Source organism: Pituophis catenifer, unplaced genomic scaffold (assembly GCF_029215685.1).
Source record: "Pituophis catenifer annectens isolate HBS135680 unplaced genomic scaffold, rPitCat1.0.hap2 SCAF_438, whole genome shotgun sequence".
Classification (NCBI taxonomy): domain Eukaryota; kingdom Metazoa; phylum Chordata; class Lepidosauria; order Squamata; family Colubridae; genus Pituophis; species Pituophis catenifer.
The window spans coordinates 1-23,325 of NW_027257318.1; the positions used below are offsets into that span (position 1 = coordinate 1).

General features: G+C 40.6%; 1 protein-coding gene and 1 non-coding gene across 2 annotated transcripts; both read right to left on the reverse strand.

Annotated features, from left to right (window-relative positions):
* Positions 1 to 3,636: 3,636 nt before the first annotated feature.
* LOC139326970 (neurofibromin-like) lies at positions 3,637 to 22,875 on the reverse strand (the record flags this gene model as incomplete). The annotated part of the gene is made up of 13 exons (XM_070956679.1): positions 3,637 to 3,694; positions 5,095 to 5,174; positions 5,564 to 5,677; positions 7,063 to 7,197; positions 8,748 to 8,879; positions 10,022 to 10,096; positions 10,417 to 10,539; positions 11,482 to 11,655; positions 14,003 to 14,160; positions 15,374 to 15,449; positions 17,785 to 17,852; positions 18,162 to 18,268; positions 22,685 to 22,875. Coding segments are annotated over 13 exons (1,491 nt in total), but the record flags the coding sequence as incomplete, so codon positions are not given.
* LOC139326971 (U6 spliceosomal RNA) lies at positions 9,840 to 9,946 on the reverse strand. The gene has a single exon (XR_011601621.1). It is a non-coding gene; the product is annotated as a U6 spliceosomal RNA (small nuclear RNA).
* Positions 22,876 to 23,325: the final 450 nt, after the last annotated feature.

The window sequence follows — 23,325 nt, forward strand, 5'->3', positions numbered from 1 at the left end:
CAATCATCTCCAAGTCTTACTCCCAAATCGACCCTGTTTTCTTAACTGTTCTTGTCGTCTGGCAGCTCTGCGCATGCGCACACTGGGAACAGGCTCCCGCTGTTCTTTTGCCTCGCTGCTGTCAGACTCCGGAGGCTGCACATAATTATCAGATGGCCTTGGCCCCCTCTCTGCCTCTGATGCAGAGCCCTCGTCCGAGCTTTCCCCAGCCCCCAGGACTGGTCCAAGTTCCTCCCCAACCTCCTCACTGTCCAACTCTGCTGCCAGCTCTGCTGGCCACCGGTGGGCCACAACAGGTTTGTTAAAACATTAGTCTTTGGAGATGCCACTCCTTGGGAATTTCAAAGCAGTTGTCTATACAGGTAGTCCTTGACTTACAACCATAACTGAGCCTAACATGTCTGTTACTAAGCGAGATAGTTGTTAAAAGAGTTTTGCCCCATTTTATAACCATTGATGCCATAGTTAAGTAAATCATTGCAGCTGTTAAGTTAGTAACACTATTCTTAAGTAAATCTGGTTTCCCCTCCTAGTATAATTCATTGAACAAGCTACCAAGACTGGATTCAGTCAAAAAACATCACACAGAAAAAAATCCAGACCGAACAGGAAGATTTTTATATTCTAATCATAATCTTAAAAATCACAGGGTGTGTGAGATAAAACCAGAGCTTTCTAGTCAGGCATATGTTTCAAGGTGACATTTTTCGTCACACACCACGCAGCCAGCTACCGGTGACACTAAAGACAGCCACTTCCTGTCTCAGCAACCTCTAAAAGGACAAGAAGAACTTCTGCAGCAAAGGCCAAAGGTCATAAATTAGAATTAAGGCATAGAGTAATGACACTGCATTTACGGATACCGGACTATTCCCTGTAACACTAAAAGTCACCCACCCTTTAGAAATTTAAATTAAATCAAACTACATTGGCCAACAGTTCAGAAGACTAAGGGAGGCTCAGTCAATCTCATTGTACACATGTTGTACATTGACAATAAAGGTTTGAAATTTGAAATTTGAGGTGTTTTTTTCACATAAGGTTTCATGACGCTACTGAGAAGCAATCTCTTGAGTGGAGGAAGAAGGGATCAAGTCAAAAAAGATTACCAGTTCCTAAATGGGCATAATCTGAGCACACGGACATGCAGGCAGAAAAAGAAAGCTCAGGCACAAGAAGTTCATCTTATAATGCCACATACAGGTTAGTCCTCGACTTACAAGAGTTTGCTTAGTGACCATTCAAAGTTACATCGGCACTGAAAAAAGTGACTTATGACCACTTTTCACATTGATGACCGTTACAGCACCCCCATGGTCGCGTGATCGAAATTCAGACACTTGGCAACTGATTCATATTTATGACATTTGCCCTGTCCTGGGATCATGCGATCACCTTTTGCCACTTTCTGATAAACCAAGTCAACGGGGAAGCCAGATTCGCTTAACAACCCTGTTAACTAACTTAACAACTGCAGTGATTGACAAAACAATGGCGAGAAAGATCGTAAACCTCTTTCTGGCTACAGTTTTAAGGCAAAATTCACTTGACAACTGTCTCACTTAGCAACAGAAATTTTTGGGCTCTATTGTGGTCATAGGTCAAGGATTGACTGTAGCCCACGCAAGAAATTTTAGGGATAGCATTCCATGGGGCCCTTTACTCACCATGCAGAAACTCCCTTTGCCCTTCCTGAGCGGAGCTCCCGGGATACAGCGCATCATCTCTTCATGGTCAAGAGAAATTTGATTAGCTCCACCCCCTGAGACATCACATCCTACCCCATAAAGGAAGAGAAAAGGGCAGGAACTTCTATCTGCTTGCTACAAAGAGAAGGAAGAAGAATTGAAAAGTCAGCCAACTTTTGAAAGGAGCGAAAAATATCAACGAAAAATGGGAGAAAGGTAAACGGTGGCCCTACAGTTATGAAAGGAGAGAAAACACTTTGCAATGTGAGTCAAAGCAATATGAACGACACTTGATGAATTGATTTTTTTTCCCCTTCTTCTTCACAAAAGAGGAGTTCTCAAATGAGAGGATTGGAAATTTAACACCCACATAAGGGACTCTTTTCAGGGAACTGGTTCATGTATCTTTTGAGAAAAGCTCATACTTGCTGTAATTCTGTGGTAGTCATTTCACACCATCTGAAACAAATCTGCTACCAATCCTCTGTGCTTGCATGCAATACACATAGTCCTCGAGTTACAGCTGTATTTGAGCCCAGAATGACGGTCATAAGTTGTGCTGGTTATTCGGCAGATCAACACATGACTGTGCCTGATTTTATTACTATTTTTGCAGCAGTTATTAGGTGAACACCACCCCTATTTTACCTACACAGAGGAGGCTGAGAAATGCTAACTGGTCCAGGGTTGACCTTTACTCTCCTAATACGGATCTGAGCTGTTCAAAGCTGAAATTCCTCCCCATAAAATCAAACTGGTCCCTGATACCATCTGCAAAATGCTTTCTCCTTGGGTGACCAATTCCTAAAACAAGAGCTATCCATAAGGTGCTTTTGAAAAGGCAACTGGACTTCCTTGGGTTTTTCCCTGGAAAACATTTTGTTTCTTACCCAAGATGTTTCTTCCGTTTCTTCTTCTGAACTGAAGAAGCTTCTTGGATAAGAAGTGAAATGTTTTCAAGAAAAAAACCAAGAAAGTCCAGTTGCCTTTTCAAAAGCACCTTTGGGACAACCATGATCTGGATTATTGACAATTTCCATAGACGACTAACCCAAGAGCTGTTCACCTGAAGAATTATATATGAAATCCTTATAGAAGTGCTGAATTAAATGTGTAAATGTCCAACAGGATCATACACTAATAGATAAATACTGTGCTTTGGTACATGGGATTACTCAAAATTCAAACTCCCCAAGCAGATGTAGAAGAAAAAAACAGTAGCAATATCTTGAGCAGCAAAAGAAATAAAAGATTTTAGGAAAGGTTTACATTTTCTTGCCAAGGAGATAAAATTTAGTTCACAAAGTTAAGAAAACTGTTATGATACATTTTCACCAGGGGTGAAATGCTCCAAATTCTGCTACTGGTTCGCTTTGCTATCGGTTCACTTCACGCACGCATGCGCAGTGCGCACCAAATGCGTGCTTTGCACGCAGGCGCTACCGCGCAGCACTGAAAAAGGAGGATTAAGAAGCATTTTCTGAGTCTTCAAAGGTAAGAAGAACAGCGAGGGGGGCAGAGAACAGCTATGCCGCGTGATTTAGATTGGCTAGAAAGCAGGATTTCCTGCTTTCTAGCAAATATAAATTGGGCGGCACAGCTGATCGTTGGAAATACCTGTTTGCCCAAACCAATAGCTTTTTTTTTTTACTACTGGTTTGCACAAATCGGTAGCATTTATTACTACCGGTTTGGGCAAACCGGTCCAAACCGGTAGCATTTCACCCCTGATCTTCACTTCCTTTACTGAGCAAGAATGTTACAAATAACTGGAGCTAGTCAAATTTTCTTTCCATGAGCTTCCAAGCTTCCAGTAAATAGAGCAAGCCAGCAACAACAAGCCTTAACTTCAAGGCTCTCTGAGATTTAGGCCTTCACTTACTTTGTTTTTCAGAAGAAATTTGTTCCTGCAGATCAAAATTTCTCGCAACCATTTGAGGATTTCCGTGCTGCTGAGAATCTGATTGCTCGTTAGTCTCTTGCATATACAAAATAGCATCTGTGAACTTCAGGAACATGCAAATAAGAAAATAGCCACAATCAGTTATCAATCAGAGCATGCTGTACTGTCCAAGGCAACATTTTAAGGAAGTTGTTCACTGCAATAGTCATGACATTTACAATTTCTCCAATTCTGCACACTGTTGTCTGCCTTCCCTACAAATTCCACAAACTGCAAGACTACCCCAGGAGAAAACACTTAATTTGCTCAATCCTTTTTTGCAGACCCAAAGTCAGGGCTCATAGTTCTGAGTAGAAAATGATAAGATCTTCGCAAATCTATAAATGTTTATACAAAACATTAGAAGGAAGCCGTTTCACCCATAATTTACACCAACGTGTCAAGGGTTGAGAACTGTTTCTGATAAGTTTAAGAGGTGAAAGCACAAAACACATCCCTTACAAGCTTTGAAAGACATCCTCAATTCTTTGTTCTTATGAAAAATTGGCAGGAGTTAGATAAATATTGGGCGCATGTAATTTTGCATATTTTTAATCTCGAAAACATCCTTGTCAGCACCTTAAGAACGTGAGAAGAAAAGGAAAAGGAAGAGAAGGGGGGAAAGGTAACAGCAGTACTCCCTATTTTTCTTCTACAAGTTTGGAGTTCTGGTGAATCCACATTTGTAACCCTTTTGAAAATTAATTTCACTTGTTAAAAGAAAGAAAATACAAAAGAAAAGTCTACAAAAGTCCCCTTTTTAAATGGAAATTTTAAATTTGGTTTTAAATTATTGGGGTTTTAAATTTTCAGCCAAATTATTTAATTCGTTTTATTTTATTTTAAATTTTGTATTTATATGTTTTATTCTATGGCTGTTCACCGCCCTGAGTCCTTCGGGAGTAGGGCGGTATACAAATTCAATAAAATAAATAAATAAATAAAATAAAATAAAATATGTTATTTTTGTTAAAAGAAAATAAACACAACCCTGATCCCCAATTAGCATTAAAACATTCCATGTAATATATAAATACCTACATGAAATTAATTCAGTTGCTAAGCTTGACGTTAAATCTATACTATAGCAACGTACTTTGGCATCTTCTCATTTTTAGAACATAAAGACTTTTCAGAAATAGGTAACCTGCAGAGCAATACATAGCTGTCCTCATAATAGTGCTGTGTAGTACCCTGTTTCCCCCAAAATAAGACATTCCCTGATAATAAGCCCAATCAGGCTTTTGAGCGCATGGCAATAAGGCCAAGTGCTTATTTCAGGGTTCAAAAAAATATAAGACAGGGTCTTATTTTTGGGGAAACAAGGTATTGCAACCCACACTCCCCCCAGATCTAAGATGAGCACTCCACTGACAGAAAAGTATAACGAAGACCACTACAACTGGTACAAAATTTTGATGGTTTTAGAAAAGGAAAAGGAGTCAGTGGTGAGTCTGAACTGACCTGATTTCCCAGAATGTTTCGATGGGTGCATCAGGGTTCCACAAGTCAATGCTGTCTAATTGATGAAGCACAAGCAAAGCCTGGAGGCATAAACATACACAAAGAATCTGCATGAACATAACATAATCCTGAACGGAAGATTTTTGTATCATGGGAATAAAAAGATTAGACCACCCTTCTTGTCTTGCCTTCAGGTGCTTTGGAGAATAGGTTGACCCCCTCTTCTTTGTGGCAACCTCTGAGAAATCAGAATACTGCTATCATGTCACCCCCTAGTCCTTCTCTTCACTATTCCAGTTCCTGCAAACATTCTTCCTATGTTTTAGCCTCCAGTCCCCTAATCATCTTTGTTGCTCTTCTCTGCACTCTTTCTAGAGTCTCCACATCTTTTTTACATCATGGTGACCAAAAGCGGATGCAGTATTCCAAGTGTGGCCTTACACTGTACATACCAATTCAGTTTCCTTACCTCCATGGCCTCTTGTGCTATTTCTGGCATGCTGGCCTGTGGAACAAGCTGGACAAGGCCTGTTATGAGCTCAGCTGTGCTGCCTTGTGTGTCAGGCCCCTGTTTCTTTGGATTCTGTATGAAAAGACAAAGTTGCTGAAGCATTTGTTCACCAGTGAGAATTGCCCCCTGGATTCTACAAACATGTAAAGAGCTACACAAAATACAGCCAAATTGGTTGAATTGGTTTTGCATGAGGTTTGTGATTAGTAGGAATCTCTTCAGATACTGTGACTTAAAAAAGTTTTAATTCAATATAGTCTACTGCTGAAACTTAAGTCACTGGAAATCAGAAAAATTAGATGGCTCGAATGTAAAGACTAGGAACAGATCTCAGGATCTATATGGAATTGTTGCTGGGATGCTACATCAGTATGCACTCACAAATTAAAAGAAGTGTTACAAATCAAAAGGCAAGTGTTACATGTTTTGTAACCTCCACTTCTGGAATACATATTTGTTCCTTTTGAATTTTTTTGAATCTGGATTTTTTTTTTATTTTTGAGTCTGTGAGTCTTTGCCACCGACTGTTTTAAGAACTTTGTGTGGATCTATAAAAGGAGCTGGAAGAAATTGGTAGGAATAAAGTTGATGAATAAACATGTATGAAGTAGCTTAGGTTCAATAGATGATTGTACCATTTTCAGCTACAATAACTCTGTCCTGCAACTGTAGATCCGTAGGGAAATACACAAAACAAAAAGACATTTTGTCCAGTTCTAAAACAAACCATCCTCTTCCAGATCTTTTCCCCAGACTCACTTTCCATGAGATGAGTGGCAGTATAACATGGATTGATTAATTTCAGATGAGCTGCAGAAGCTAAAACCCAGAATTTTGGGGTTGTTCTAGATTTCAGCTGAAACAAAATCTGGAAAGATCCTGGAGGAAGGAGGGGAGGGCTACGTTGGTGCATGTCACCTTTTCTTTCCTGTCTTATTCTGCAAAGTTTGGGCCCAGACTACATGTGTTCCAACCAGTCCAGCACCTTCCCTTCTCTCCCTCTCTTCCCCTCAGCAGCTCTTCTGCAGCATAGCATATCCCACTATCATACCCACGGCCTAATGTCAATGCTTTCTTTTCAATTTCTGTCCCTCAAGGCAATTCTCACAACCCATTACAATTTTCACTAACCAACATACATAGCTTCTCTAGGGGTTCAAAGAAATTTAAACTTCTCCATTAATTTGTATAATTTTTTTTCAATTGTTACTGTTTTTCTAATTGTTCCAAGGGTCAAGGCTATTTTTATTCAGCACTTTCTGGATTTTGCATATTTCCCAGATCAGGTAGCAACAAATATCACTCTAAAATAGTCATCAGGTTTTAAAAGTCCTTTAGCTGTTTTAATTTCTGCATGTTACATTATGTTTATAGAAATGTATAATTTTAGCTGAGGGACTTTTTTTAAAAAAAAGCAATTTACAATTTTTTTAAAAAAAAATTGGATTTTCACTTACATAGAGTAAGAGTTTTGGGTCAGCATGGATCAGTTTTACAATAGATAACAACAAAACTTTATAACTTCTGGTTTCAACATCTGTAGGTTTTTCTTTGAACTTCAGGCTTGTCATTTTCTCTTTAAATGTAAGACTCTAAGAAAAATAAAACCATTAACAACGTAATAAATATTCCAAACATGGAGCTCGTTTCAAACAGCAGTATATCAGTTATTGCAGTGGTGGGTTTCTACTGGTTTGTCCCGGTTCGCGCGAACCAGTAGTGCCGGCGGCAGGAGGCTCCACCCACACACCCGGACGTCATCTTGGACACTCTGTGCATGCAGAAGCGCTGCGTGCAAGCGAAGCAAGCACACATGCGCGCTCCCGGTTCCAAACCGGTAGCAAAGGTAAGAGGAACCCACTAATGAATTATTGGTTCTAACACAGTGTTTCTCAACCTTGGTAGCTTGAAGATGGGTGGAGCACCGCTGGCTGGGGGATTCTGGGAGTTGAGGTCCACCCATCTTCAAGCTTCCAAGGTTGAGAAACACTGTTCTAACACATCTATTGCTGAAATATGAGTTGTACAGCTGATTTTTTTTTTAAATCAGTCTCTTTTTCATTAGTCTTGAATTGGAATTTCCATTGAGTCTTCCATTATGATGCAACAATCTCTTTAACTCATCCCTTTCATTACTGAAGAGAAGGATTCTGAGGTCACCTGAACAGGCTGAAAACGACAAGCCAGTCTGCAGCTAAACTAACAAAGGCACGTAGTATGAAAAATTATTGTATGAGAAACAAGGAGGAAACTAGCAGAGACTCACAAATGGAAAGGGCCATTGAGACTACTGTATCATATCAACCTGCTCAATGCAGAAATTAAAATGTATCAAAAAGATTGAGAAAGGAAGACCCACCAGTGTCTAGAAACCAAGTTCCACTGCTCTGTTGTTTTTATTTGCTAAGACTTCTAAGATTAAATCAGTGTTTTCTAACCTTGAGAATTTCCAGGAATGTGGACTTTCTCATCCACGATCATGCTGGCTGTGGAATTCTGGGAGTTTTTTGTTTTTTTTTTTAATTTGATTTATATGCCGCCCTTCTCCGGAGACTCAGGCGACTTACAATGCGTTAAGCAATAGCCTTCATACTTTTGTATATTTTATACAAAGTCAGATTATTGCCCCCATAAACTGGGTCCTCAATTTACCCACCTTAGAAAGGATGGAAGGCTGAGTCGACCTTGAGCCTGGTGAGAATTGAACTCGCAGTAATTGCAGGCAACTGGATGTTAAATGCTGCCTTAGTAGGAGGCATTAGCCTCCTAAGCCACTCAGGCTCCTGAGTTGAAGTCCGCTCCTGAAAATTCCCATGGTTAGAAAATCCTGCCTTATAGTTTAATCCCTCGTAGGTTACCAAAGTGCCTAGAAAATATTCATGCCGGTCTGACAGTCATGGGATATTTGGCTTCTCTTGGGTTTTCTTGCCTATGATCTGAGAATACCACCACCACTACATGCTAAGTTCTTTCCCCTTGGGTTTTACATCGGAAAGATCACTAGGGGAAAAAAGGGGAGAAGCTTTTTTTTAAAGGTCACCAAATGGGTACCGCTGGATGCAACATTAGAACATCAAAACTGGAACAAGGGCATTTCCTCAAGATTCTGTACCAACTAATTTAACAAAAAGCAAGGCCTCACCGGGGTCATACGGATTGGGGTATGCACACCAGAGCCCTGTAAAGCTTTATGGAGAGTTTCGCTGAACATGCTGCGGAGTTCCACGGAGTGACAATAGACAGCATCTATCTTGGGCCACCAGTCTAGTGCAGACTAGATGAAGAAGACAAAATATTAGCAGAGATCAGAGAACACAACGATTCCAAAGGAAACACAGTCTCGCAAGGAATTCACAGTGAAGTGGCCCGTGTATGACAATGCCACTGCTTCCAGCAGGTTTCCTAAAGCAGGTCACAATGGTTTTGATGGTGACATCACCTTGCATCACAGATATCATAAGGAGGTATGGTGGCTCAGTGGCTTAAAGACACTGGAGATGGTCTTTGCTCCAGCAGTTAAAGTCCTAGCACCGGGTGGCAGAGTGAGCTCCTGTCACGTGCCTTAGCTTCTGCCCACCTAGCAGTTCGAAAGCATGCTACGTGCAAGTAGATAAATAGGTAACACTTCAGTGGGAAAATAATGGTGTTTCGTACAGTAGAATGAATCCAGCTGGTGCTGGATCTTCTCCAATGCGACGCCCGAGAATGAGGCGACATCAGTAGAGGGAGAAGCCCAGATCATGCTGCAGAATGCCGTTGAAGCTTTCTGAATGTGGCAATAGTTTGCCCCCTGTGCTGCACTCTAGATAAGGCTTCAGTGTGAACCGAATGGACTAGCAATTGTCGGCCACCAAACAACTATTTTGTACTAACCCAGTAATCTGGTTAATATAACATCACCATACGCTAAATAAATAAATAACAGATATCATAGGTGATATCCTGCCTCTTTCTCTGCCCGATGATAGAGTTTACCAGTCCTCTAACACCTTCCTCCTCTGACAAAAAGGATGCAGCTAAGAATAAATTTAGAAAGAGGGGTCAGAATGGATAAATTATTCTATTTGTGGCATACTAAAGCCTTTAAAGATCAACTGTCAGCATCAATGCTGGCCCAGACAAACTAGATGTATAACTCCTATCTTCCTCACTCCCATCTTTTTCTTTTTCTTTTTTTCTTTTTTTCTATTTCTTTCCTTCTTTCCTTCCTTCCTTCCTTCCCTTCCTTTCTTTTTTAAATATGGAACGCTTCACGAATTTGTGTGTCATCCTTGCGCAGGGGCCACGCTACTCTTCTATGTATTGATCCAATTTTAGTATATCTGCTGCCGAAGTGAGCGCTCCCATCTTTCTTTCTTGTTAGATTGTTACTAACTTGGGAAACTACCCAGGGGTTATAATGACTTAAAAACTTACATTTGTAATTATACGGTGGAGTGAATTTACCAGCACATAATGAAACGTGGATGGGGAATTCTGTGCCAGGCAAGTCTAGAAAAGACAAGGGGGTGGGGTTAAGTTTCCTTCAGAAACAAACCTGGAAATCCAAAGTACAAACCCACCAGCAACATCTCCACCGCAAACCAATGAGCAAGACCAGGACAAGGGGGCACCACTGTGAGGCATGAACAAAGACCCACCTACAAGGCAGGGATTTCATCAAAATTTCATCAAAATTTTCAAAATAACAAACCCTGGGCCACAGAGCTCTTGATGCTTCTTGAATCTTGGCCATTTGACTCATCTGTCCAATCCCATGCTCAGGACCAACTTTAGCTAGGGAGAGGGGACCCAAGGAGCCACATCCTTACCTTGAAGTGTTGATTATTGTGGGGGTTGATTCGGAAGCAGGACACTAAGCAGTCGATCATGAGATCTATGTCTGCGTTCTGGTTGCCTCTGGAGAAAGGCTTGCTAGGATTGAAGAGCAGGTTCTTTAAGACAACAAACACAGGTCGTGGTTATTAAGATCACCATTAGGCAATGTTGGAAGAGACGAGGAACCTACGAAAGGTGGTTGAGCAAAGACTGTGACAATTCCCTTGTAGGCGAAAGTAGGAAAAATAATATAGCCACCATACTGGTTTAAGCCAGAAATCCATTTATCTCATGGTGCTTTTTCAAAAGTCAACTGGACTTTGTTTTTTCCTGAAGATGTTTCGCTTCTTATCCAAGAAACTTCTTCAGTCTGAAACTTTTTGGATCAGAAGTGAAATGTCTTCAAGGAAAAACAAAGTCCAGCTGCCTTCTGAAAAGGCACCTTTGGGACAACCATGTCCTGGATGATTGAGAATCTCCACAGACATTTATCTCATGGACAGTCACATGTCATCCCAGGTGCAAAGACAGGCAACCATAGGACAATCCACACAATGGTTCTAAAACTCTCTGAGATTTACTTCGCCATCCAGCCTTTTCTTGAACCAGTTGGTTAAGAGTGAGGTTTTTTCCAATAAAAAAGGCAGGACTTTCATAAGGTGAAGCAATGGCTGTTAACCACCATTAATCGGGCCTGGTGGCTCAGCAGACTGATAGCATTGTGATTAACACCAGCTGTCTGCAATTACTGTAAGTTCGAATCTCACCAGGCTCAAGGTTGACTCAGCCTTCCATCCTTTCTAAGGTAGGTAAAATGAGGACCCAGTTTGTGGGGGCAATAAGCTGACTTTGTATAAATATACAAAAGTATGAAGGCTATTGCTTAACGCACTGTAAGCCGCCTTGAGTCTCCGGAGAAGGGCGGCATATAAATCAAATAAAAAAAAAAAAATCAACTTCGACACAATACCAAGCCAGGATCTAACAAACTGCCCACAAGGAATCATTAAAGGTTCAGTGTTCAAAATCTCACACATACAAAGCAGTGTATAATTTACCTTGAGATCTACTACCATGGACTGCACTAGAAGAAAAATGACTGAATTGTCTTCCCAACTGATGTATGTTGACGCTTTGCACAATTTTACACAAGCGATGGCGGCACTTTCGGTTAGCTGCCTACTTCCGCTGTGACCTGCCAGCGCCTTCCTGAGGTTGTCCAAGAATTGTTTCTGTAGTGTCCAAAACATATGAACAAGAAAATAAGTTAAAATTGTATCTAAGTCCAAATTTCATAGCAGACATCGTTCTGCCTGAAGATCATCATTTATTTGTCAAGTGCGGGAAATCAGGAGTCCAGGCAGTTCAAATGAATATAAAGATTTATTGTACGCTCTCTACAAGAATCTGAACTACTAACTGTCAAAATAAATTGGCGGTAGATAAAAGTGTATGGAATTCAAGTTGGGCTGAACTTAGATCTCTTGTGGGAGCCAAGGGACTCAAGACTGATGACGCATTTGACCCCACCCTCAGGCTCCGCCTTGTCATCTCCTACACTACTGATAGAAAAAATGTTTTTGTTAAGGTTAAGATTCTAACATATTCTGAGTCCAAACCACTTTTGGAGTGCAAAATTATTTTTGCAGTGTTATACTCCAGTAGGAAAAGTAAAATTTGGGGGCAGAGGGTTAAATGCTAATAATATCTAATCATATTAGATGATTAGATTAGTTTGTTCATGAGCCGAGGTGGCGCAGTGGTTAGAATGCAGTACTGCAGGGCTAACTCACTGCTCACTCCAGGAGTTTGATTCTGATCGGCTCAAGCTTGATTCAGCCTTCCAACCTTCTGAGGTTGGTAAAATGAGGACCCAGATTGTTGGGGGCAAGATGCTGACTCTGTAAACCACAGAGAGGGCTGTAAAAGCACTGTGAAGCAGCATGTAAGTCTAAATGCTATTGCTATATCACTTAGATTTGTGAAAGAAAGTGGGCTAGAAATCCTTCATAGAAAATAATCCTGCACATAAAAAAACCTTAGCATGTTAAAAAGATGGACTGCTCACCAACATATAGTACACATAGTTCTCACTTAGTAACTATTCTAAGTTACAATGGATTCCCACCTCCATCCCAAAAGCTACTTATGACCTCGTTCTGGAGTTCCCACAGTTGTTTACGGCCCCACAGTCACATTTTGGGGCCTGGCAACCGGCTCATCTTTATGGCCAGTTGCAGCGTTCCTTGGTCATGACTGCAACTTACTTTTCTTCTTTCTTTTTTTTTGCCAGTTGAATCCATTGGAATACATGGATTCACTTAACAATCACATTGTTTACTCAATGATCATGACATTTGCTTAATGAGCACTGCAAAAAAAGTTGTAAAATCGGATCCAGTCATGTAGGTTCCTCGACTTACGATCGTCATGACTTACAACAGAAATACCTGACTCTGTTATAGTCATAAGTCAAAGGCTACCTAAATGCACTCATGAATGGATGTTTTGGATATGGCTTTAATTAAAAATCAGACATCTCTGGTTGTTTTTTAATGTTGCCAAAGTTCTCTTTTTTTTTTTCAACTATTATTTGTTTACTGAGGTTAAGCAGGGAAGAAAAAAGAGATGGGATGGAAAACAATATATTGAGTACAAATGAAAAAAATATACACCATACCTACACCATGTAAAGAAATAAAGCTCACAAATGAGGATGCATAGGGAAAACTATTTTAAAAAATCTTAACAAATGTTGGTGTGGTTAACCATGAAAGGAACAGGGCAAAAGAATCAAATTGCCCCAACCCTGCTGGCCTTTTCACAAGGATCTGAAAACTTGGTTCTTGCCAAGGGACATAGTGACAAAGGAATGAGATTGAGCCACATCAGTGACAATACTATTATTGGTGGATGTAATTACTTGAGTGTTTTAGGTATTTTATTATAGTTTAATATGTCTTTTTATGTTATCTGTTCTATGTTTTTAGACTACTGCATTGGTTTGCAGGCAGGCAGGCAGGCAGGCAGGCAGGCAGGCAGGCAGGAAGGAAGGAAGGGGAAAAAAAGGCAAGCAGTCCAAATGAATGCTTCCCAATGTTCGGCATGCTTTTTATAACTAGTCTGAGAGATAGAAAGACTAAAAAGATAGATAGTAGTGCAGAAAACAGTGCAGAAAAAAACAGAAGTACAAAAAGAAAATGACTTCCAACTTCTTTCACAAAAAAGATAATGCTTAATTTCAATCCTTAATTTAGGATTATACTAAAGTATCTGTTTTACAAATGGTCAACAGCTTTCATCGGTCATCCAATCCACATGTTTGGTTCTTGATGGCTATTTACCACCACCATCACCATGCGGGCAGCATCGTTTACATACCAGCTGCTGGAGAAGAGTGGGAGACTACCTTCTTCATTAAACGGACAAACTTCCCAAAGGGGCCTCTTGAAACAGACCGATACAGAAGATTACAGTAGCTTGCTCCAACACGACTGCACTTTTGCATTTGTTTTAAAATAAATCAACTCTCCATATAGAAGTATCTTCCCTGATTGGAAGATATTTCAGTTTCTTTACCTTGTTTATTTTGTTTTCCTCTACTACGTCCTTCGCAATGTCTTGGATGATTTCTGGACAAAGGACGAGGAGGATAATTTGCAAGGGCCAAACAGCTGCTTTGCGTTTCGTGCTTTCAGCAAATCCATCCACCAGATCAAACAGCTTCTCTGCACAATCTGAACCAAAGAAATGAGACGGCACAAAACACGCTGAGTTCCACTTACAGAAGAAGGATAAATGCTAAAATCCCTCCCATGTTTAACACAGTATCAATAATTAAGAGTACTGCAATGATATGACTCCTGGATGAGAGAGGGAGGGAGGAAAGGTAGAAAGAAAGGCAGAAGGGAGGGAGGGAGGGAGGGAGGGAGGGAGGGAGGGAGGAAGGAAGGAAGGAAGGAAGGAAGGAAGGAAGGAAGGAAGGAAGGAAGAAAGAAAGAAAGAAAGAAAGAAAGAAAGAAAGAAAGAAAGAAAGAAAGAAAGAAAGAAAGAAAAGTAATTACAACGTTCAAGAAGAAAACACAACACAGCCTAAACATTTAGCCTGCCCTTTTTTTTTTTTTTCAAGTACAGGATGAGGAACATCTTGAGAAGTACAAACATTTTCTCTAAAAAAAACCATTGAGTAGGACCAGTTTGAGATCTGCAGGCCAGATGTTAACACAGAAGACCATTTTTGCCTTAGTGACACAAGCTTAAATGTCAATTTTTTTTCCAGAAAGACGCTGGATAATCACAAACAGTTAAACCAAAATGGCACGACTATTAACATTCTGGCTGGGATTGAGAGGAACTGGAGACCTGGCAGCTACAGAGCCACAAATTCATCAAGGTAATGAGGTGAGGGATGAGGGTTTGGCGAGAGGTGAATCTTCAGAGTTCCTTTCAGTAATGTGGGACTTACATCCAGAGACCATGTTCAGAACAAGTCACTTTAGAACAGCGGTCACCAAATGGTGGTCCGTGGACCACTGGTGATCCGTGAGAAAATTCTGGTGGTCTGCAGAAAAATTATTTGCATTTTTTATATTGCACTAAATCAGGGGTCCTCAAACTACAGCCCCTGGGACAGATACGTGCAATGAACGTTTGTGTTGATGCAGAGAGTCTACCCCTTTGGAGTCTTTGGAGTTGGCCATGCCCACCCAGTCACCTGACCACCTAGTCACGCCCACCCAGCAGGTCATTAGGCAGATCATATTAGTGGTCCGCAGGATTTAAAATTATGAATTTAGTGGTCTCTGAGGTCTGAAAGGTTGGTGACCCCTGCTTTAGAAGATTAACATGGTTGGTTTGCAATTGTGAGCTTAGCCATGCAGGGAGACTCTCTTGGATATAACAAAGAAAATTCATCTGGCATGGCCTCTTCCTAGTTGGATAAACCCTTACCTGATAGATCTGTCTGTGGTGTCTGGTATAGCTTAGTAAATTCATCCGGATAGTTTTCCACCCAGTTCCAAAATGCCTAGATGATTATTTGTCAGAAAGCACAATTAATACAAAGAATTAATTATACATTTTGTATAGGAGCTACATTTCTAGATGATAAATGATGCAATCATGTCCTTTCTGATTTCACACAAGAAAGCAACTACAGAAAAGCAAAAGTGCATAAAATGTGCTGCTCTTTCTCTGTAACGCATAAATCAACTCAGAATGTAACTAAATGTACTACTGCCCTTACTAAATTACCATTATGATGCATATGACAGAAAAGAACATCATCTGACCTCACAACTCTGGTCTTTCGCTTATTTTAAACTCAAAGGGATTCAAATAACTTCCTTAGGACTCATGTATGTTCAATTAGCAAGGCAAACTAAGAGACGCTTAAAACCAACCTACATAAAATTCCAATAATAAATACATACGTCTCAAAAAATATAAATGCAAAAAGCTTTCCTTGTTTGGTAAAACACTCACACCCACCCACAGCATATTGAAGTGTTTTTCAACCTTGGCCATTTGAAGATTTGTGGACTCCAACTCACAGAATTCCCCAGCCAGCATGATTGGCTAGGGAATTCTGGGAGTTGAAGTCCACACATCTTCAAGGGTCCATGGCTGAGAAACACTGGGTAGTGTTAGTGAGGCAATTCTTTGTTTTAACTGTCAATTATTTCCTCACCTTCCCTTAACTTAATAAAGGATGGAGAGAAAAGCTTATCTAGTAATTATACTGCTAGACCGGCCAATACGCTCTCACAGAGAGGGCCTCCTCAGGGTGCCGTCGGTCAGGTAATGTCGGCTGGCGGCCCCCAGGGGGAGAGCCTTCTCTGTGGGGGCACCCGCCCTGTGGAACGAGCTGCCTCCTGGAATACGACTGATCCCGGACCTCCGGACCTTCCGTAAAGCCCTGAAGACTTATTTATTCCACCAAGCCGGCCTAAATGGTTCTTAATTGGGATTTTAAATTTTATGGAGTTGGGGGTTTTAAATTGGGAAGCTAATGATTTAATTCTTTTTAATTATCTTAATTTTTGTATTTATATGTTTTTTAATTTTGGCTGTTCACCGCCCTGAGTCCCTTCTGGGAGAAGGGCGGTATACAAATAAATAAATAAATAAATAAACAAACAAACAAACAAACAAACAAACAAACAAACAGGGAGACTGTATCTTAGGTACTGAGGCCAGCTGAATGACTTTGGGCCAGTCATTCCCTCTCAGCTCTTGGAAAAAAGGCAATGGCAAACCACTTCTGAAAATGTTGCCAAAAAGCTGCACAGAGGTGTCCACTAGGAGCCACTTAATTCAGGCAATTATTCCAGTGTCCCAAAGGTGCTTTTTCAGAAGGCAACTGGACTTTCTTGTTTTTCTTTTGAAGAGGTTTCGCTTCTCATCCAAGAAGCTTCTTCAGCTCTGACTGGATCCAGACTTATGATACCGCTTTACAGTGCATTACAGCCCTCTCTAAGCAGTTTACAGAGTCAGCATATTGCCCCCAACAATTTGGATCCTCATTTTACCGACCTCAGAAGGATGAAAGGCTGAGTCAACCTTCAGCCTGGTGAGATTTGAACTGCCAAATTGCAGGCAGCCGGCAGTCAGCAGAAGTAGCCTGCAGTACTGCACTCTAACCACTGTGCCACCGTGGCTCAATCCACAGCAACTAATCAAGAGAGCTCTACATTATTTTAATGTAGAGTAAAAAGAGCCTTGGTGGCGCAGCAGACTAAAGTGCTGTTAACTACCACCAGCTGCCTGCAATTACTGCAAGTTCAAATCTCACCAGGCTCAAGGTTGACTCAGCCTTCCATCCTTCTGAGGTAGGTAAAATGAGGACCCGGATTGTGGGGGCGATAAGCTGACTTTGTATAAAAAAGAACACCGCTTGGTGGGGGGGGGGGGGGCGAAAGCCCTACTAAGCAGGTATATACAAAAGTATGAAGGCTATTGCTTAATGCATTGTAAGCCGCCCTGAGTCTCCAGAGAAGGGCGGCATATAAATTGAACCAATAAATAAATAATGAAAGCAGTTTACCATTTAATATCATTTGGTCAAGCAGAAGGATGCTATTATTTTTCCATCCTTCTCTAGCTTGCCACTGCAGGACAGAATACTGGACTCAGATTCCTTTAATCCAGCATACCTAAATCCTTGGGATTTTTTTTTCTTACTATATACTTACTCAATTTGGCCCTTCCATTTCTGGGCATAAAACAAAATTGAGCATGCATTGAAGATGACAGAAACATGTAAACACATCCATAGGCTTGTCTAACTCCGTTGTCTACTTCTCTACTCAAGTTTCTGCAAAGACAACCTGAAAAAGTTACAAGCCAGGGAAATAACATACCTTTTCAAGACTATTGATAACTGCCAGCTGTGCTGCTTTCTTGAGAGTTTTGAACTTAAAGACTGTCTCTGTAAAAATCAGAAAATGGGGAGTTCATATTGTAAATCAAACTTCACTGATCTGGTATCCTTAAATGTGTTGGACTATAGTCCCCATCATCTGCAGGTAGCAATGTTAGATTTGGAGGGGATGAAATAATTTACAGCCAAGCATATATGGAAAGAGTTAACTGAGGGAAAACTTAGACCATAATAAACAAAAACAAAAAAAGCCATTTGCTTTTATACACGTGGACTTCCAATTTCAACAGTCTTTTCAAAATATATAATCAGATCTACAACTTTAAACTTTAAACTGTCAAGAGCTTTGCTGCATACCTTGTAGTATCCGCTTTAATTTAGTACAGTCCACACTGATGTACTGCAATAACTCAATATCATGGACATCAGCGTTATCTTCAGAGCACACTGTCAATTCCTGCAATCTGCAAAAATAAACATCCTTCTTAAAATAGAGGATAAAGCTTGGGTGGTAAAGTGGGGAGGGATATATAAAGTGGGTTTGAATCCACGAATGCAAAGGAATTAAGGATAATTCTTCAACTTGTAGAATTATGTTATGTTGAAAATGTACAGACAATGCAACAGAATTAGGGACTCAGGATTTGTTACCTTTGAAATGATTCAATACAGGCACTCTCCATATTGCTAACTCTGTCTTTAACTTGAATTTGTATGTATGTCAGAACGTGTACTGACAAACAAACTGCCTGCTCTTAAAAATGGCAACTGGGATTGTCCTTCTGCGAGCCAACAAACCACTGAATTCCCCCCCCCAATGCTTTCAGGAACCATTGAAAATAGGCTGTATATCAAAAACACGCAGCTTCAGCAACTCCTGAAAGTTCATCACCTTGAGAAGCAAGAATGCCATCCACCATTTTTAGTAATAGGCCATTCAGTTGTATTTAGGGGTTGTCCTTAAATCAGACTTGCTTAACTTGGAGACTGATTGTATTTCCTTGTTCTATAAAGCTGCTGAGCATACACCCCTACTTGAGTGGAATTGCCTATTGATTTGACTTTAAGCCACTCTACCATAAAACCATATCTTGATTAAAAACTGGTAATGTTTCTATAAAGTTATTTTAACCCCACCAATTTTATAAAGCCCAGTGAGAAATTTTACTGTGCCCACTACTCCTATGTAGGAGATGTGTATGTATGCTATGCTCTCCTGCTGCACAAAATATGTGCTGTAGAGAAAATACTATATACTTTTATACTATATATAGAAAATACTATATACTTTTTGACATACAAGGGCAACTAGACCAACACTTTGGCCTGTGGCATAGACCCACTACTTCACCATACAATGAAGCGCCTGAATCAAACCTTTGTTCTATCAATATGAAGAGTAAGAGTATAATCAATTAACAGAAATTGTAATGGCATGTGGGAAAGACTTGGGGAGAGAGGATGAAGGGATGATGCCAAGGGAATGATCAGATAAAAGGAAGCTTAGCCCACAGCTGCATAGTGGATGGGGCAAGAAGCTCAGAAGAGACCCTCCCTAACTTCTCAGCTTGTAAAGAAGACAGCAAGGGAATTGTACTTTCAGACTAGCTTTAATGTAGCCTTACAATAAAGTAGAATTAGCTCATCTGGTAATGATTCCTATCTGGTTAACCCAGTAAGGCCGACAGCAATACAGTGTTAAAATAAAGGTAAAGGTTTCTCCTGCCCAGTTGTGTTTGACTCTAGGAGATGGTGCTCATCTCCACTTCTTAACTGAGGGAGCCAGCGTTTCCAAAGAAATTTCCGTGGTCTTGTGGCAGCATGACTATACACCAAGGCGCACAGAATGCTATTTCCTTCCCACTTATTTATCTACTTGCATTACATGCTTTCAAACTGCTAGGTTGGCAAAAGCTGGAGCACGTTAACATCGTGCAGCGCTCAGGTCTGGAACCTGGGCTGTTGACTTTAAACGCATCAGCATCTTTAAACGCTGAGCATCCCCTCAGTGATTGCATCCCCTACAGTGCTAAGTATGTGCTATTAATTTATATGCAATAAACCCCAACTCACTAATGAATTTTCCATGAGTACAGTTCCTTGATATCATTCACAGCTCCAGAATAAAGCCTGCCAAAAAACAAAACTCCCAACCGTTCATGCCTTGACCCCAATTCAATTAATTGTATAATTAAATTTACATGTGTATTTTCTTGTCTCATTTTCTAAATGACCGGTGTTCTGGCCAGGGAGCTACACATCACTGATTCAGGTATTCAGTGTAAGTTGGGGGTAAAAAACCCGGTTCCTTAAGTTTCAAATCTACAGAGGCATATCTGAAAACAGAAACACTAAGGGAGTTGTTCATTTCATCCAGGCACAAAAATATTTAATTACTCCAGTCTGACATGGAAATGTGATGGAAATCCCACTGCAGATCTTAAAGCAAAAGCAGGGTTCTCTAGAGAAGCAGCAGCAACATTACACACGCAGATGGGAGCCAAATGGCCACCTCTTTAATGTCTGTGCAACTGAGATCACAAATTGAAAACATCAATTGAAATCAACCCCTATCCATCTTCCCAACAAATACAGCTAAGACTAGGAAAGAGGATGCTGAACGACATGGTTCGAGAAGGGTATTTATGTCTCTTTGGCCCCCTCCTATGAATATGGGGTGACATGATAACAGTGTTCCAATATCTAAGGGGCTGCCACAAAGAACAAAGGGTCAACCTATTGCCCAAAAGTACCTGAAAGCAGAACAAGAAGGAACCGATGGAAACTAATCAAGGAGAAAAGCAACCTAGAACTAAGGAGGAATTTCCTGACAGTTAGAACAATTAATCAGTGGGACAGCTTGCCTCCAGATGTTGTGGGTGCCTTCCTCACTGGAGGTTTCTAAGAAGAGATTGGACAACCATTTGTCTGAAATGGTATATAGGGTCTCCTGCCTGAGCAGATGATTGAAGTAGAGGACTTCCAAGGCCCCTTCCAATTCTGTTATTCTGAATGCAGCGTCAACTATCCTAGACAGAAGCTGTTGCCATTAAGACATTTAGTATAAAAGACAAAGGCCACTTCCTTCAAAGCTAGATGTGTGAAACAACTCTTTGGAACAGACGTTACAAAAGGTTTTCGGAGTTTAGCTGACCTAGCTTTTAATCATAGCTCTGTCACTGTGGTGACTGGGGCCTGAAGCTGTTCCTACCCAGAACGTTATTTCCACACAAAAACTTTACCTAATCCCATGCCTATTGGGTGCACCAGACACTACATCTCCCAGAATTTTCAGTCAACATGGCCAATTGTGTAGATACAAAATGTGGAAGGAGCTTTCCCACAAGTGGCATCAGTTTTGGATGCATTTGGTCATGAAAGCTTATATTTTAGAGAAAATACTAGTGAGGATGCTTCTCACCATCATATGTATAACCTAGGATGCCCAGTCAACATTTCCTTTTTTGCTGTCCTAGGCAGATAGGCATACTTTCAAAGAAAGGATTGCCTTAGAGAGGGAAAGAGGGGAGAAGAGAGGAAAGGAGAAAGAGGGATAGACGAGAGGAAGAAAAGGGAGGGGAAAGAAGAGTAGGAGAGAGGGTTAGAAAGGGAGGAAGGGGAGGGGAAGTAGAAGGGGAGGAGAGGAGAGGAGGAATGAAGAAAGTAGAAAGGGACAGAAGAAGGAAGAGGAGAGAAGGAGAAGAGGAAAGGTTGTGGTAAAACAAGAGGAAATGGTAAAAGAGCAGCCCTGAACAAATAAAAATGAAAGTTAAAGCATAAGATGAATGATCAATGATTAATGATGGATAAGAGACTGTACACTTAAATATGTTTATGAGAAATAAAAATAAAAAAAATTATGCAAAAAAAAGAAAGAAAGAAAGGATTGCCTTGCGATCACCAACCATTTTAAATTTCTTTAGGAAGAACGTAAGTGTAGAACTATTCTCAGCAGTAGTTTATTTAATGTATTAAATATAAATTTTAAGAGGCTGGCAATTTGCCACATAATTTTCAGCTAAATTTTCAGACCTGTTTGTGCATTTTCTATATTAATAATAGTTTAAATGGAATTCTAGAGTGGATATTCAATTTTATTAATAATCTCCAACTCAACACCATCAACAAAGATACAAGAAAGCAGTCTTCCTCAAATCAGGAAGCTTGTCTGTCAGGATCCTCTAACTGAACTACTATTGCGTTCAAATACAGGAAGTTCTTGACTTATGATCATCATGGAGCTTGGAATTTCGATCATAAACCACATGACAGTCATTAGTCGAGGCACCCATATGACCAGACCCTATTTTGATTTCTTTTTGCAGCAATCATTAAGCAAATCAATGTATTCCTATGGGCGAATTTGAAGGAGACTTTTAAGCTGGCCTTTCGGGAGCATTTCCACTTTTATTTTAGAAAGAGAAAAGAAATCACACCAAAATGTGTCTGTTGACCATCAGATCTCAATGGTGCAATTTTGGAATGGGCCATACAAAGGCTAAAGGCTATCAAGACTTTTTCAAGGATACAGAGTATGGAACAGAACTGGGATCGAAGTATCAATGGTCTCTGTGACAAAAATCAAACTATGCTTGTGAGATCTATTGTTTTCATTGCTGCACTTTTCAATTCTTTCTACCCATCTTCATGTGCGCCCTTTCAAATGACAAAATTAATGTAAACCTTCACTGATAACGGAAATCCAAGCAAGCAGCATACTATAAATAGATTACAAGGGCACAGGAGACAGGCTATCTTGGGCAGCAATATTTCCTTCAACAAAGTCTTCATCCTATTTGACTACAGTCAGAGGGTGCCAGCACAACTTCAGTGACATTTTTAAGAATGACCCAGAGGTAAAGACCTCCTCAAGCACTCACCTGGTAGAGATACGGCTGAATACCGCATTAAAATTGTTGCAGCTGAGAGAAAAGAGAACCCCAGAGGCAGAATTGCGTAGCTCCGTAGCATGTTGATTCCCTTCACGGTAGGTGTGGATGAAATGGCAGATCTCTGGCAACAGTTGCTTGACCAACATTGTCTCATCCAGCCGCATGGTGTCTTTGGGTTGCTGGAAGACAAAAGTTGAGGTGGAATTGCCTTGAGGTATTTTCCATTGCTCTGATACTCCAGAGATCAAAGAAGTGTCCTTTACTTATTAGGTGTCCAAGTATTTGAGGGGTCTCCAACCTTGGCAACTTTAAGCCTGGCAGACTTCAAGCAAAGTTGGCTGGGGAATTCTGGGAGTTGAAGTCCGCCAGGCTTAGCGTTGCCAAGGTTGGAGACCCCTGAAGTATTTTTCTGTAAGAAAACTACAGAAATGTTCAAAAGCACAGCTGATTAAAACCTCCACTCTTCCAGTTATTTACCTCAACTGTGTGTGCTTCTAGGACCCAATTGGGAATGTCTCTGTTAAACATGTGGTGTAGCCATGTTAACAGCCTTTCCACACACCACAAAAGAGGATGAAACCTCAATACTTCTCATGGAGGATGTTAAGTGGATGAAAACTGGAATTGCT